Source organism: Cygnus olor, chromosome 23 (assembly GCF_009769625.2).
Source record: "Cygnus olor isolate bCygOlo1 chromosome 23, bCygOlo1.pri.v2, whole genome shotgun sequence".
Classification (NCBI taxonomy): Eukaryota; Metazoa; Chordata; class Aves; order Anseriformes; family Anatidae; genus Cygnus; species Cygnus olor.
This window is the reverse complement of record NC_049191.1, coordinates 4,398,487-4,413,614: the sequence shown is the minus strand read 5'-3', so window position 1 is coordinate 4,413,614 and position 15,128 is coordinate 4,398,487. Positions and strand designations below refer to the sequence as shown.

The 15,128-nt window shown below is 55.3% G+C and overlaps 1 protein-coding gene across 2 annotated transcripts; it reads right to left on the bottom strand.

The window, feature by feature from the left end:
- Positions 1–296: 296 nt before the first annotated feature.
- On the bottom strand, positions 297–15,022 carry FAM76A (family with sequence similarity 76 member A). 2 transcript variants are annotated; one of them, XM_040534977.1, is made up of 10 exons: positions 14,874–15,022; positions 13,110–13,174; positions 12,271–12,325; positions 11,547–11,699; positions 10,793–10,950; positions 10,161–10,247; positions 9,383–9,514; positions 5,042–5,177; positions 4,463–4,564; positions 297–1,950 (listed from the first exon to the last, which is right to left on the bottom strand). In XM_040534977.1, exons 1-10 carry the CDS (start codon positions 14,952–14,954, stop codon positions 1,864–1,866), a joined length of 1,056 nt encoding a protein of 351 aa, XP_040390911.1. In that variant the 5' UTR covers positions 14,955–15,022; the 3' UTR covers positions 297–1,863. The 2 variants fall into 2 exon arrangements, with proteins under 2 accessions (XP_040390911.1, XP_040390912.1); XM_040534978.1 differs by lacking the exon at positions 9,383–9,514 and having other exon boundaries at positions 14,874–15,020.
- Positions 15,023–15,128: the final 106 nt, after the last annotated feature.

Genomic DNA, 15,128 nt, shown 5'->3' with positions numbered 1-15,128 from the left:
AATCAAAGCAACCCTTTTAAAATCTCCCTTATTACAAACATACAAAGGAACAATGTTATTACTACAAATTATCAGCTACTCAACTTTGTCACAATTAAAAAAAACCTTAACAGTATATACAGGGCTTTTCTCCCTCTGTTTGTTTCTGTAGCTTGAGGGAAGCAAAAAAAGCAAAGCCCCCGTTTAAAAAAAATCCCACCAATGCACCTCAGTTTCTAAAAACGTGTGAAGTATAAAATTAGGTGAGTATTTTCCTGCTGTCACACTGGCAAAGTGTAACACTTTTTTTTTTTTTCCTCACATCAGAAGTATCTTTAAAAAAAAAGAACAAAAAAAGAACAAAAAAAAAAGATGTGGCAGAGTGTCTGATGCTGCAGCATGCTCCTTCCATGCCGGAAGCCAACATCAAAAAAGTGCCTTTGAGTAAAAGTCATCTTTAGCAACAAAAAAGGAGAAAAAAAACCTCACAATGTCTAGTTAAAAGCTTAATAAAACCCCTGACAGAGCAGCCAGGCCTGCCTCGGAAGGGCAGCTTTTCTCCTTTCCACCACCTACTGTCAGCGCCCCTCCAGGCTAAGGTGTCGTCCCCTCCTCCTCCGCCCCGCGGGTCTCCGAACCCTGAGATGTTTCCGCAGGCCCTGAATCGATGCCCAGGAGCGCTCGTGCAGCTCGGAGCTGCTTTCCCCCGGTGCCAAGTGCTTTTTGTCCCCCCCCAGGAGACGTGGGGAGCCTGGGGAGAGCCCACCCCGGGGGGCCTGGCTGGCTCTGGGGGCTCTGCTGCGGCTCTCCAGCTGTTTCTGAGAAGCGCATCCCTGGTGCAGGGAACTTTCGTAGCCCTTTTATTCTGCTGGCTTTTAATCAGCAGCGAGAAATGTCCCCGGAGAGCCCCAAGAAACACTTCCTGGCTTGGGTTGCTGCCTGAGTAAGCGCTTTCCCGGAGTCAGCCTGGCCCCTGCTTCTGCATCTGGCAGGGAGCAGGGAGAGGGGGAGAAGAGGGCGAGCTCGATCCAGGGGCTGAGGGGAGCACAGGAAGCAGCCAAGCCTCGAGCTCTCCTCGCGTAAAGAAATGGAGAAAGAGATGCTCGATCCCGCCAAGCCCCAAAGGCCACCAAGTAACCAGGGGTGGGATGAGGTGGGTCTGTGTCTGTATCATCAAGCTCTGGCGCCCAACCCAAAAGCTATCTTAACAAAACAGGAAAAAACCAAACCTAGCAGTTGGTTTTGCCAGGCTGACACCGGGAAAAGAAAAAAAAAAAAGAAAAGGAAAAACAAAATGAAACCCCTCCGAGATAAATACAGAGCCCCCACTTTGGAAGCGTCTTCAAAAGGAAGATGGACGAACCGTTCTCAGCAGTGGCACAACCTTCCAGTAACGTCTGTCGGGCTGGTGATTTATCGGCTTCCTTTTGAGGAGGGAACAGTCCGAGACAAATCAAGCTCCCACCGCACGCAGCTCCCGTCTCATCTGCGGAACGACTGGCCACGGCTATTGCCTCACAGCAGCAGGTCTGAAACCAGCGAGAAGTCTCTAACGCAGCAGGTTCCCGGTTGCTAATAGAAAGAGGTGGCAGTGGTAGTAACTGGTCGGGAAAACACTTCTTCCAGTCAGCAGTGCTTCGGGGGGGTGTGGGGTTGCTGGGACCTCTCCCCGCGGATCGCCGTGATGCGGAACGGTGTTCAACAGAGATCGAAACCAGGCACACTCAAGCATGCTGTCGAAAGGCAACACACACCAGGCGTTTCCATCGAGGCCACAGCAGTGGGAGAGTGACAACACTGAGGTTTTGGCTTCCAGCGATCAGGCAGGCCTCCTAGACTCCTTGGCTAATGCTGGGGAAAGCTCCCAGATCGGGGGTTTGGTTTTTAAGGGGAAGTTATTGCTCCCGACTTCTCAGGCTTTTTGCCCTTCGATAGGGCAGCTGCTTGCTTCAGGAGTTCTCTGTTCTTGGCCTGGAAACACAGTGAAAACGGGTATTTAGTGGCAGGGATCATCGTTAGCTCCTGGGATCCTAGAATTGCCTGGACAGAAACCGCTGCATCCGATGAGAAGGGAGGTAGGTGTTGCTGCGCAGCATCACAGCGCGAGTCACGTCCAGCACCTCACCCCTACCGCCCAGAGAGGGCTCTTCCCATCCCTCCCCCTCGCATCCCGCTGCTCTAACACAAGCAGGCGGGAGGTTTACAGGGGCTGTGGTGAAATCTGACATTCACGACTCGCGTTAACCAACCAAGGACACTCGCCAAGGTCTCTGGGACCGGCTTTCAATCCTCCTCTTCCCTCCCGCCAGCCACTGTGGTCTGACAGCGCGAGAAGCGGTGGAGAAAGACCCTAGGGACTCAAGGCCCCGTCTTGACTCTTGTTTTAGCGAGTCGAAGGCAAACTTCTCCTACCCTGCATCCTCACTGGTGTGCAGGGTGGAACAGCTCACTCTGTTCTCCGGCTTTGTTTCACCCTCGGTTTCCTGAGACGCTGCCAACGTTTTACCAGGGCTCAGCACTGCGCCGCCTGCGTCCCTGCAAGGAGCCTCCTGAACCCGCCAGAGCACCAAGAGAAAACAGCTCGGCTCCCTGGTTCGGACCGAATTAAAAATCACAGCAACTTACGAACGAGGCTCTTTGGTGCCTTTTCACAAACTCCTGAGCTCGCTCACCTCTGGCCCACACAGTAATTCGTGCCATACTGGTAGGATAAGGAGCAGAACCCGCACAAAACCAGCCACAGCCCTTCTGCACTGGTTTGCGGTGAGTGACTGAATACACAAAGGTTGTTAGAGGAATTAAACCCTCCGCTCCGGTGCTGCGTGGGGCAAAGCAGCTGCTTCTACCTCCTGCAGACTGGAAGAACACAGTACCCCCGCTTCCCCCCCGCGCAAAGACAAGACAAAATAACCCAAGAACACATTAAAAACCATGTGAACACTTCAAGGCACCTACAATACACCAGGAGGATTTGAACTTTTATTTTGGAAGCAGTGAAGAAAGTTTCCAGAGCCTCAGTCAGCACCAGCTGCGGGAAAACATTCGGACAGCGGAGAGGAGGAGTTCAGGGCGGTCCCACCCCGAGCTAAGTACAGAGCAGCGCAGCGGGCGGCAGACACGCGAACCCCCCTCCACCCAGGGTGGCTGCGGGCAAACCTGCTCATGGGTCTGACGCTTCCTCTTTGCCCTCAGAACTGAGCAAGTTTAAGGCTGTTGGGAGGCGTCCGGCAGCTTTCGAGACAAGACATCCTCTTTTAACTACAGCAAAAGGCTCCACGGGGACACACGCTGAGCGAGCAGCGCGCCCTGCCTCGGGAAACCGCCGCACGGAGGGAGGGCATCTCCCTGTCAGCCCTTGGCTTCACGGCCGGGGCTGCCGAGGCAACCAAAAGGCGGAGGTTTGTGCTAAGGGAAACCTGTCTGCTCGGAAACGGAGTAAGAACATCAAGTCATTCTTTGCAGGCCCAAAGCCACGAGACAGAAACAGCTCTAGGCTGAAACAGGATCACAAAAGCAGAACAGGCAGAAGGCTTTGGCTGTCGTCGCTCCCTCAACCACAAACCAAGAGCGCTGCCCTGCTCGCGCGGGGTGGGGAGCACACCCAGCCCCCTGCACACCCCGCAGCCCCCAGGCAGGCTTACGTCGCTTAAGAACGTGCTTTGTGCAGAGGAGCTCGTGGGCACCAGCTTTCTGACAGCAACTGCAGCCTCCGAAACCTGTCTTCCTCTCTAATAATTAACTTGGGTGTGTGCAGATGGAGGAGGGGCTGTTTCCTCAGCAGGAATATGAGCCTTTTGTCTTATCCCCTCCCATTTCTCATTGCTAGGGCTTTAGATCATTATAAACCCCAGGGTAATTAAAGGGTGCAAAGTTCATTTCTAAGGCTGACTTCTTCCCTGTAACCAGCTCCCCTTTGACCCGATCTCTTCAGCGGCTCAGAATGTATTCAGGCTGATAGTCTGCCTGGTGTTTCCATGGCCGTGACAAAAATCCTGCTCTCCCTGTTCCCTCGAGCTCAGGGACTTCTTTATTTGGACTACGGCGATAGAGCGCTAAGGGAACTGCCGACTGTTTCTCGATCTTTGTTCCCTTCGCTTACCGGCCACATAAATCACGTTAGGAGCTACGCGGTACGGGGAGCTGACAGGTTCTGCAGGCTGGAGGAACAGGTTCAAACCCAACGTTGGCAATCGGTAAAACGAGTCTGATGGTTCCCAGCCGGTCCACAAGGGACACAGCCCAGCACTTTACAACGCAGAGGGCCTGAGCCCGAGCAGAGAGCAGCAAGAAGGATGTAAATAGGGGTTACAGCGCACTGCGGCGTGGTACGGGGCTGGGGCAGAGCAGAGAGGCTGGAGGACGGGGCTGAGAAGCGTTAGCAGAGCTGCCTGTGCAAAGGCTCACGGGTTGTTCTCATCAGGAGTGTCCTCAGTCACTCCTAGGTACAGCGCAGCTCAGCAAATTAAAACAAAAATGCTGTCACCTGTAACTGCTCCATGACCTCCTTGTGCGTCTTCTCCATCTGGTTCATCTTTGCCCTCATCTGTGACTCCTGGTACTGCAGGTCGGCTTTCAGCTCTGTGATCTGCAGATAAAGCAGGAGAGAGCACATGAGCTGGAAGAAGGAATGACCGCCTTCACCCCGGATGCACCCTGCCACAGAGGACGCCTCTGCAGAAGTTGTGTGAGACTACCCGAGTTGGGAAACGTGCTGGGGTAGCCGGGGGAGAGCACCAGGACCCAAACCGGCCCACAGAGCTGCACAGAGAAGCAGAAGCGCCCAGGGTGCTGCTCTCATTCTGCACAGGGCAGCGGGATTTCCTCTCTGTCTTGTCCCCTCATGGAGGTGTCTGAAGCTGGCCAGGAAGTGACCCTTTATGAAATGAGAGCCCCCCAGGTGGGTCCTGAAAGCCTCTAACTTCAGAAAGGAGGCAGCCTGGAGACAGCCAGAAAGCCTCTTGCTGGTTACAGCAAAAAAAGCTAGACTCTGCTGGAGTGTGATCTGTGTGAACACGGCAGCTGTCAGCGTGCTGTGGGGAGGGGAGCAAGCCAAGGGCTCTACCTTCTTCTCCTTCTCCAAAATCATCTGATCCTTCTGGTGCAGCATCTTCTTTAAGGTAGCCACCTCCTCCTTCAGCTGGGCGATGATAACGAAGTGGTCGGTGCCGGGAGAGTCCAGGGCGAGGTCCGGAGAGAAGCTGCAGCAAAGAACAGGGCAGGACTCTCATCACGACCCCTTCTCCTCACCGAGGCAGGGGAAATCCCACACAGGCGGCACTCGGGGGAGAACGGGAATCGTTTATGACGTGTTGTGCCCCCCAAGCACACAGGGTCTGGAGGCGCTACCTGGATCCCTGCCCTGGATCCCACAGAGAATTTGGGAAGCACCTGAGATGCTGGGCAACACGGGCTCCGTGTGATTAACCCGAGTTGTGTTATTGCACGATCAGCAGGGACACAGGACTGCTGGGGGTGAACACCAGCCAGCATCTCCAGCAATCAAGCTGTAATGATCCGTTTTCAAACCAAAGAGCTGAGGCCAGCAATCAGAGAGCTCGTGAAACTTTACGCAACCACTTAGGAACTCTCTTCGCTCACAGGCAGTCCTTGGATGTACAGCAAAGCTCGGCACTCAATGTAAACAAACATTCTGGCAAGGAGGGAACATGAAAGAGACACAAATAACCCCCGAGTTAAACAAACAAAGCCAAAGGAGACACCTAGATTAAAGTCAGCCCTGTCCTCAGCAGGGAAAAGGGGAAAAAGACACGCTGGACTTTAGTATTTCGGTTCCACCATGACACAGCAACGTAGGAAGAAGCTTCGTTACAGCTTCAGAGCAGGAAGGGCTCTTCAGGAAGACAGACAAAGCGCCGAGGGCACTGCTCATCAGCCAGCTATTCTGAACTCAAGCAACCAGCTGAAAACGTATCCGGACATCAGTCACCTTCCTGCAAAGGTAATCCACGCATCCTCCTCCAAGACACCCAGGATCTAGGCAGCCACCCCCAGTGCCGCGCTCCAGCAGATCACAAGATATGATAAGCTGCAGCCACAGGCCCAGGGAGCTCACCTGATCTCTGCCTGCCTTCTGTTCCTCACCGCTGTAATGCTAAGCTTGATTTTTATCTCTGGGTGCTAAAAGGGCAGCACACTCCCAGCCACACACACCTGAAATGGCTGTATAAAAATTTAACTGTAATAAAAAAAGGCAACAAAGCTTCACCTAGAAGATAACGGCCAGACTTGAAGTTATCAGCCAGCGCTGCTGCCATAAAGATAAACAGCCAGGGTTACCTGAATTCGGACATTTTCTGAAAGCCTCCCGGGTAGGCCAGCACACGTCCTGAAGCTTACACTCAGCTCTAGAGCTGGGAGCTGCAGCGGGCGGGGCAGGCAGGGTGCGGAGCCAAACAAAGCTCCCCCACCGCTGCCTCTCCCAAGCACGCCGCCGCCTCCGAGCCCCCTGAAACCCCAAACGGAGAGTTCCGGCTGCTCACCTCACGCAGGGGGCTCCTCCAGAGCCTGGAAAGAATCCATCTGCTAATTAAAAGCACAGCCTGCGGCGATCGGGCTGGAGGGCAAGGACGTGGCGGCAGATGGGAATCTACAGAGGGAAGCTTCCCAGACCTGAAAGCCACAGGCCAGCCCCGCGGCACCGGGAGAGAAAGCTTGGCACAGGAAAAGTCAGAGCACAGCGGAAGCACCGTGCATGTTTGCAGCACGCTGACAGAAAAGCCCACCCCAAGTCACGGCAGCTCCCCGGGGACGCGGGGTTTAGCACTGCCTCGTCACACTGGGCAGCCCTCGGGCACGGAAGAGGTTCAAACACGCGTGCTAGAGGAGAGCACCTCCATTTTAAAGCTGTTCCCGAGTACAAGTTCCCCAGAGCGGAGGCTCTGCAACGTGCTGGTGGGTGCGCCGGCACCTCTCCGTTGCTAGCAGTAGCTTTAATTTCCCACTCAGCGCAAATATGCTGGGGAGGAGAGAAAGGAAGGAGGAAAAAAAGAAAAAGCAGCCTCCGCACAGGCAAAAAAATATAATAAAGTCTTCCTCGCTGAATTCTACTGGTTAAAACAAACTCTGGCTTGCACCGCTGCCTTGCCCGGGCAGGCTTCCCTCCTGCTGTGTCCTGGGGTGAGGAGCAGAGCGGGGAGATGCTCCATTTCCCCAAGCAGCTCGGGCAGGAATCATCGGCTCCCTGGCAGCTCCCGTTGCGAGCAGCCGCGGAGCCAGGAGGCGAGCGCGGCCCTGCCACCCAGCGGGGAGAAGGGACAGGAGGGCCACCAGCCCTCTGCGGAGCAGCACGGGGCTGGAACCCGAGCTTCGGGGGCCTCCACGGATCCTCCTGCTGAGGACGTGGAGCACAGGCAGGTTTTTTGCTGTCCAGCTGCTGCAAAATCCTCCCTCAAAAGCGTCAGCGGGCAAATTAATGCGGCTTTCTCTTCCCCCCCCCTTTTTTTTTTTTTAGGGTGACAAATCAATAATGAAAGGCTTCTGTCTTTAACTTCGTATTAAGGAAGCCTGAGGCTCCAAAATTAGAAGGAAAAATGACAGATACACATCGTTCCTTTAGCAGATTAAGAATAAAAAACAGCAAGCAAACCAAACCACCACCACCCAACACATCCTCCCTACAAGTGAGCTCCATCCCCAGGGGCTGTGCCCCTGGTCAGAGAGGCGTGGGCTCTGTGAGTCCGAGCAGCCTCAAATTCATCCCGCCAATGACTCGGTGAGCTACCGCTGCTTGCAGTGGAGACTGTTAAAAACGGAGCTCTTCCAGAGACACCTGCCCCTCCAGTGAGTGGAACAGAAACCAAAATGACTGCCTTAAACTCGACACCTGTTAAAGGACTGAAATTAGGCAAAATAAAAGCCAGGCTTAAAGATTTTGCTGCTTAAGTCAGGCTGCCGTAAACAGGCACAAAGCAGGCTGACCAAGCCCGCAATAAAAACGCTCCCTGTTCCCAAAAATCCATCCAAACCCACAGGAACCGGCACTGAGCTCCCACTTCCCCTAACACCAGCGAAAGCAGGAGCAGTTCAGCCCAAATCCTAGCGCTTTCAGCAGAAGCCAGGACGTTTCCATGCAAATGAGAATCTTTTTACCCAAGGAAGCCCTGGCAGAAGGGGCTGAGGAGGCCCAGGCCCAGCCGGGGTGCTGGGGCACACCGGAGAGCCCAGGGTGCTGGCAGGAGCGCGGGGTTTGTGAGGCAAGGGGTGCTGCAAGCTGTGCTGGGAGCTGCTGCCGGGGAGAGCTGCTCGCCGCGCAGTAGGGTCACCGCCGTTACCTCCTCTCGGAGCTCACCCAGCGAGGAGGAGCCCCTCGGGTACCACCCTGCTGACAAAAACCCTCGTGCCCCCGCCGCAGGCCCTGACCCAGGCTGACTCTGAGGTGCTTTACAGAAAAGGGTGGAAGAGGGGAGGCTTTGGGGGGGGGTTCCTCCTCAGCAGCTCCACAATCACACTTAACGAAGCACCATTATCATTCCGCTCAGGAAACGCAGCCCTGTGTCTATTTAAGGCAGCTGCAGCTCGCCTTTTCCACGGCGCGTTGCTGGAGCCCTTCAGGAGCTGCTAAAATTGCCCACGGTTCGTTACTGGGACTCATCAAGAGCCCGTGGCAGAGACCACAGCCTTGGCAGGAGCCGGACTGACAACGCCTGACGTGAGAGCAACAGAAATAAAGGCATCTGACTCCTCTAACGACCGCTCCTGCTTTGCAGGCGAATGGCTAGCAACTAGACTTTTTGCTTCTCGGGTACGTCCACACCAGCAGTGGTGCTGCAAGGAGTTGTTGGGCCTCAGCCCAGGCTTTAACGAGCAGATAAAAGCACCTCGTACCCTCCTGCAGCCCAGGGAGCAGGGGCAAAACGGGGTTCCAGAGGGAAAGCAATGCCGATGGGCAGAGATCTGGTGCAGAGACCCGTCTCCAGGCTCTCCTCCGGCTCCCCCGGCATTAAGGGCAGCCAGGTGACTCCTCAACACACCGTGCTCAGCTCCCAAGCCACAGTCAGCCCTTAATTTCTTCCGATTTTAACAGAAATACCGTTCAAGTGCCGAGCGGTCTTGTAGACCACTTTGTGGGAATCGCTGCCCTATAAAATTACTGAAATCCTCTTTCCCATAGCAGCATTTCATCTACTAACAAACATTGCCCAGACGTTAACCGTATCTACAGGAGAGGTGATGTGATCTTGAAGAGACCTTCAAGGCAGGCAGGCAGCAATTAATTACCAGTTGCTGTAACGACCCCTTTGGCACTAAAAAGCCTACGCTCTGGTCCGCGCTCCCAGTTCACTGCTGTTTGGAAGGAGATCCACCGAGAGGGGCAGTTTCCAGGTCTGAGACAGTTCCCAGGGAGGGAGGGCAACAGGGGGGAGAAAACGAGAGGTGATCTCACTTCAGGATGTCAGTGCCTTGAGAAACAGGACAATGGTGGGCACCGAGACTCGGGTGGGAAGCAGCCCCCTGCGCCAACGTGGACGGGGCACTCTGGATAGGGGGACAAAGCATCTCAGGAGAGGAAGGAACGCTGAGAATCAGAGAGGAAAGGGAGGAATGAAAATATGCATGTACAAGACCATCAAAAAATAAAAAAAATCCATCTCAATCTCCTGTTTCTGCTAGTGACTCCCGTTCTGCCGCGCACGCAGCCAGCGTAATCCAGCACAAACTGTGGCAGCAGAACGGGACCGGCTGCGTCGAGCAAAGCTGTTTGATTGCTTGGCCCTCCCCCCGAAGGCAGGAGGGGAAACGGGAGGTGGCTTTTGATCCTCTCCTCCGTGGCCATCTCCCTGCAGAGCAGTCTGACAGCCCAGAAAGCACAAAAACTGCACAGCTCCGCAGCGTAGCCGGCAGCCACCCCTTCCCTGTAACTGCAGGGAGAGGATGCAGCTGAGCTGGCTGCAGTTTTTGTAACTCGTGGTGAGCTCAGCCAACAAGCAGCTCCTGTTCTAGCAGGTACAGGTACCAGGCATTCCTTTCTTTTTCCAGTCTATGTCTAAAGGCCAAGTAACGCTGCCCTGCTGGGTTCTGGAAAGCTGCTAACGCAGCCCCTTTAGGTCCCAGAGCCCGAGATCCCTGCTCTAGCATAAAGCTTCCTGCCATCCGCACGCAACTCTCCTACATAAAACTTAGCCTGACCGCCCACCCGCAATTTCCCCATGTAGCAGGCTCACCTGTCACCGTTGGCAGATATGGCATCAAACTTGGCTTTCTTCTTTGGGATTTCATTCTGAATAGAAGAGGTGGATAAGGTTTTCTGGCTAGAAAAACGAGGAAATCGTATGTCAGAACCTGGATGATTTGCAGTCAAAGACAGAGGAGCAGATAAATATTCCCACCCACTTTGAGCCTATTGAGACAAGGTTTCCTAGCACAAAAAAGAACAATAAAAAAAATCATTCCTTGAAGAGCAGCTGGAGACTAAAAATAAACAGAAAACAACGCGTCAGCCAGATCAGTAGGTAGGTGAGGAACTCATGCTTCAAATCTGCATTTCAATCAAGTTTTACAAACGCAATTTTGCTTTAATTGTACACAAGTTCAGCAAGTCGAATCGCTAAGCAGCACCGGCGGACTACGAGCCTACACCAGAACAATGGTGTTTGCAAAACAGCGATGTCTGACTTAGCCAGATTCCCCCAAACAGCAGAAACCTGCCCGAATTCATCACCGTTCCACGGTCCCGAGGCCAAGGCACTGCTCCCAGTCACTTCAGGAAGGGCACCGAGGCGTGAGGAGCAGCCAGGAATCCTCCTTGCTCACCTCGGAGCAAGCCCTGCCCGACAGAACGGCGCGTGCAGGTTACCTGTTGTAATGGCTGCCGCTGCTGAGCCTGCTGTACTGCTCCTTCTCTTGCAGGCTGGCTCGGGAAGAGCTGCTGAGGTGTTTGCACTGCTCTTTGGTCTTCTGTAGGACCCGTTTATAGGACAGTGTGCATAACCAGCAGAGCAGCTTTCCATCCACCTGGAGGGCACGAAAGAGAGACAGTGTTGTCTTGCTTCCTGCCCGCAAACGAAGCACAGCGAAGACAAGAAGCACCTTCAGGCTTTAAAATCGCACACAAACAAGCAGCGACTCAAAAAGGATCCCTTGGGAGCCTAGGAAGGGTAAGAAGTGCATTCGGCACGGCTGCTGTGGTGCAGGCAGTACTCAGTAACAGCAGCTAACTTATGCTAACTTCAGTCCCTTTCAGGCTTTGCTTACGGGCTGTGAGACATCACCCGCTCATCAGGGCAGGTAAATGGCACCAATACTGTTCCCCATCCCTCTCCCCCAGCAGGCACCTCGCGTTTCACTCAGAGGCCCCTTTCTCCTCCTTTGCCACCTCACCTACCCTCCGGCCAAATTCAAGAGATCCTGCCCAGCAGACCTGGCAAAGGAGCAGAGGGACTCAAAGGTTACAAAGCTCCAAAACCAGCTCCCACAGCAAAGCCCAACTCCAGAAACTATTCCACAATCAAGAGGCACCCCCTTCAGAAAAGCTAGGGAACACTCGAAAGAGCGGACAGTCGCTGCGAGCAGCCTCGTTACCTCCTCAGGCTCCTTTTACAGATACCGACCTTCTTTCTGTCATCCTTCCTGTCAAACGCACACTGCTGCTTGCACTGCTCGCAGGAGTGCGGCGGTCCGTACTTCTTTTCGGAGTTCGTGCAGCGCTGGCACTTGTTTCCAATGAACGCTGCGATTATGTTGCAGTACTGGCAGGGTTTGGGCTTTAAGGAACAAGACCAACCGATATTGTAGCGCCTTCTAACGACATTAACACATCGCTCCTTCCCCTTCTCCCCGGCACTTCAGAACATTTATTTCCCCATACCAATCTAGCTGTAATGCCGAGCCAGGAGACATAACTGCATTTGGGCCCCTGGTCTCTAGCTAAGCGTGTTTAGCCGTGACACCTCGACCATTTATCAAGCGCTATGAAATCTTCAGAAATATTTATCACCAAAATAGAAACAATCTAAATCTCTGCTTCAGCTTTCAGAAAAGCAGGAAAACGGATTTATCCCTGCTTCCTGTGGCAGTCTCAGTTTGTATAACCATGTTCTTGTTCCTACTGGATCTCCAGTAGTTCATTTCCCGGTCTAAAATGATGCAAGGCTGCTCTTTTCCATACTAAGAGAAGAGAAAGGTAAAAGCTTCACGCTTGAGGGACCTGCGTATTATTGATCAGTCACGCTATCACAACAGAGCCAGCCCATAAACTGCTCTGGGATCCAGCAGGGTAAAGACAAGAAAGATGAAAGGAAAAGAGGCAGGGGCGAACGGGCCCCGCTCACTTACTGTGCCGTAGAGCTTCACGTTCTGAGCACACTTCTTGCATATCGTGTTGGTTTTGCTGGGAAGAAGGACAGATCATTTTATTAGCACTTCCCCCAAGAACACTAAACCTCCGTGGTTAGGATCCCCCCGCAGGCTCCCTCTCCAGTGACGAGACTGCATTCATCTTCACTGGGGACTCCGATACCAGTGCGCTTCCTATCCCCATCTGGTCGAGGATAATTTGGCAAAAAGTGGGCTTACTAGGAGGTATCTTTTAATTAAGGCATCCCCAGATGACGCCAGTTTTTTGTCCTTACAAACACAGGCGTCTGATCGCCAGCTAATTGGCGGCAGGCACGATTCAGCAGCGACAGCGCCACTTCTGCAGGAGGTCTGCGCTCAGTTACGAGGTGAAGACAGGTCAGCACAGAGGCGATTTGTCCAACAACACAGGGAAGAACACCCCACACAACGCCCACACACTTTGTGCTCATCACATCCTGGGTTTACCTATCCTTCCTCTGTAACTCGTAAAAACGCACAAGGGCAGAAGCACAGGAAGCATATTAAGGAATAATTTTGGGGTACCAGAAATCAGGTAGGAGAAAACTCATGGGCAGGTGTACCCAGAGCCTTCAGTGGGTGACGCAGCTGAGCGCTGACCAAAACAAAAATCCAAGGGAGAGGTACAGATCTAAGGGCACTGCGCAGGCACGCTGACTCGCCCAACAGACCTGCGAAGATGACCAAAGGTCTCCCACGCCTTCCAGAGCAACAATCGGGCTCGGTCACGGAGGTGTGCAAACATTATGGTTCCGTTGCAAGGCAAACCTCGGCCTCCCCGGCGCGGCCACGCTTACCTTTCCTGCTGGAACTCGGTCCTGCAGTATGTGCACTTCACGATGGGGTGCGCGATGCGGCACTCCTGCCACAAGAGAAGCGGTCGGTGAGGGGCAGCGCGCCCTTCCCCAAACCCCAGGTCACCTGCTGGCCTCCGCCCCGCCACAGGCACTTGTCAAACCCCAAACATTTCCTCCCCGTGCTGCTCCTACGAGGGCCGGGAGCAGGGTGACAGGAACAGACGGTGGCACAGGTGATCCCGGAGTAAACCCAGACTCACCCCGAGGGCTGAGCCGTGCCCGACACCCACACAAGGGTCACAGTAAGGCCTCACCTTCCGGGGCAGGGCCCGTCCTGCCGCAGCTATTCACACCCCTGCCCTCCCTCCGCGAGCTTCCCGGGCCCACAGCGCCTCCAGCCCAGCTCTCCTCTCCCCACGCCCCCCTGCTTGGCCCCATCAGCACCCCCAGGCTGCTCCATGCCCTGCCTCATCCTCATCTCCCCCACCCGCTGCCCCCCCAGACCCACCTCCCTCCTTCAATACCTGAAGAACTCCCTCGAGATGCCCCCAGATCCTCCCCCCGTACCTTGGAACCCCCCCTTACACACAGCTCCCTGATGAACCCCAAAAGCCCCCCCCCAAGGCCCCAGACACCCCCAAGACCTCCCCATCAGCAGCCCCCTCAGCTACCCTCAGTCCCTCCAAGTGCCCCCAGGCCCCAACCCCCCCCCAGCAGCCCTGCCTCACACAGCCCCTCACCTTCCTTCAGAGCCCCCCCTCACTTTCTCTCAGAGAACCCCACCTTTTCCTCAGAGCCCCTCCCTTTACCTAAGAGCCCCCCAAACACTTTCCTTCAGAGGTTCCCTACCTTTATCTCAGAGTCCCCCCCCCCCCATTCTCCCAGAGGCCTCCTCACCTTCCCTCACAGCCCCCCTGCCCACTTTCTCTCAAGATCCCCCCATCTTCCCTCAGAGCTCCCCCCCTTTCCCATAGGGGACCCCCACCTTTACCTCAGAAAGCCCCCTAACCTTCCCTCTGAGCCCCCCTCCTTTCCCTCAGAGAACCCCCCTTTTCCCTCAAGGCCCCCCCCCCCTTCCTCTCAGGAACCCCCCACTTTTCCTCAGAAAACCCCTCACTTAGCAGAAACCCCTCCCTTTTCCTCATCTTTACCTCAGGACCCCCCCCCCCCCCCCCCCCCCACTTTCCCTCAAGATGCCCCCCCTTCCCTCAGTAAGCCCCCCACTTTCCCTCAGAGGACCCTCACCTTTACCTAAGAGCCCCCCCTTTCCCTGACCCGAATTTCCCTCATAGCCCCCCCTTTCCCTCATAGCCCCCCCTTTTCCCTCAGGAACCCCCCCCCTTCCCTAACCCCACCATTCCCTCACAGCCCCCCCTTTCCCTCAGAGACCTCCTTCAAAGCCCCCCTTTTCCCTCAGATGACCCTCTATTTTCCCTCAGAGCCCCCCCCCTTTCCCTCATAGCCCCCTCTTTTCCGTTAGGAACCCCCCCATTTTCCCTCAGGACCCCCCCCTCTTTCCCTGACCTCCCCATTCCCTCACAACCCCCCCTTTCCCTCAGAGACCTCCTTCAAAGCCCCCCCTTTCCCTCAGAGAACCCTCCATTTTCCCTCACAGCCCCCCCCCTTTCCCTCAGGAACCCCCTCCTTTTCCCTCAGAGCCCCCCCCCCCTTCCCTCACAGCCCCCCCCTTCCCTCACAGCCCCCCCTTTCCCTCACAGACCTCCCTCACAGCCCCCCTTTCCCTCGCCCCCCGCCCCGCCGCACCTTGCAGAGCTGCTGGCCCTGGCTGAGCGCCTCGAAGGGGAAGCGCTGGTGGCACTTAGTGCAGGCGTACAGCGCCGCCATCCCGCCGCCGCGCTGACAGGCGCAGCCCAACCCGCCGCGGCCGCCCGCCCCTAACGCCCCTCCTCTCCGCCCCGCCCCCTCCGCCCGTTCCTCCCCTCCCATTGGCCGCCTCCCCCATCGCTCGCGCCGCCGCCGCTTCTCATTGGCCGGCGCGCCCGTCGCTCCGCGGGGAGG

Bases quoted from the DNA above. Each gene is read 5' to 3' on its own strand.
- FAM76A (XM_040534977.1), bottom strand. From the start codon at position 14,954: ATGGCGGCGCTGTACGCCTGCACTAAGTGCCACCAGCGCTTCCCCTTC. The intron at 10,951-11,546 runs GTCGGTATCTGT...CGTGCCCTCCAG, and splicing joins GGAAGGATGACAGAAAGAAG to GTGGATGGAAAGCTGCTCTG. The intron at 5,178-9,382 runs GTGAGATCACCT...TCTTTGCTGCAG, and splicing joins CAAGGCACTGACATCCTGAA to CTTCTCTCCGGACCTCGCCC.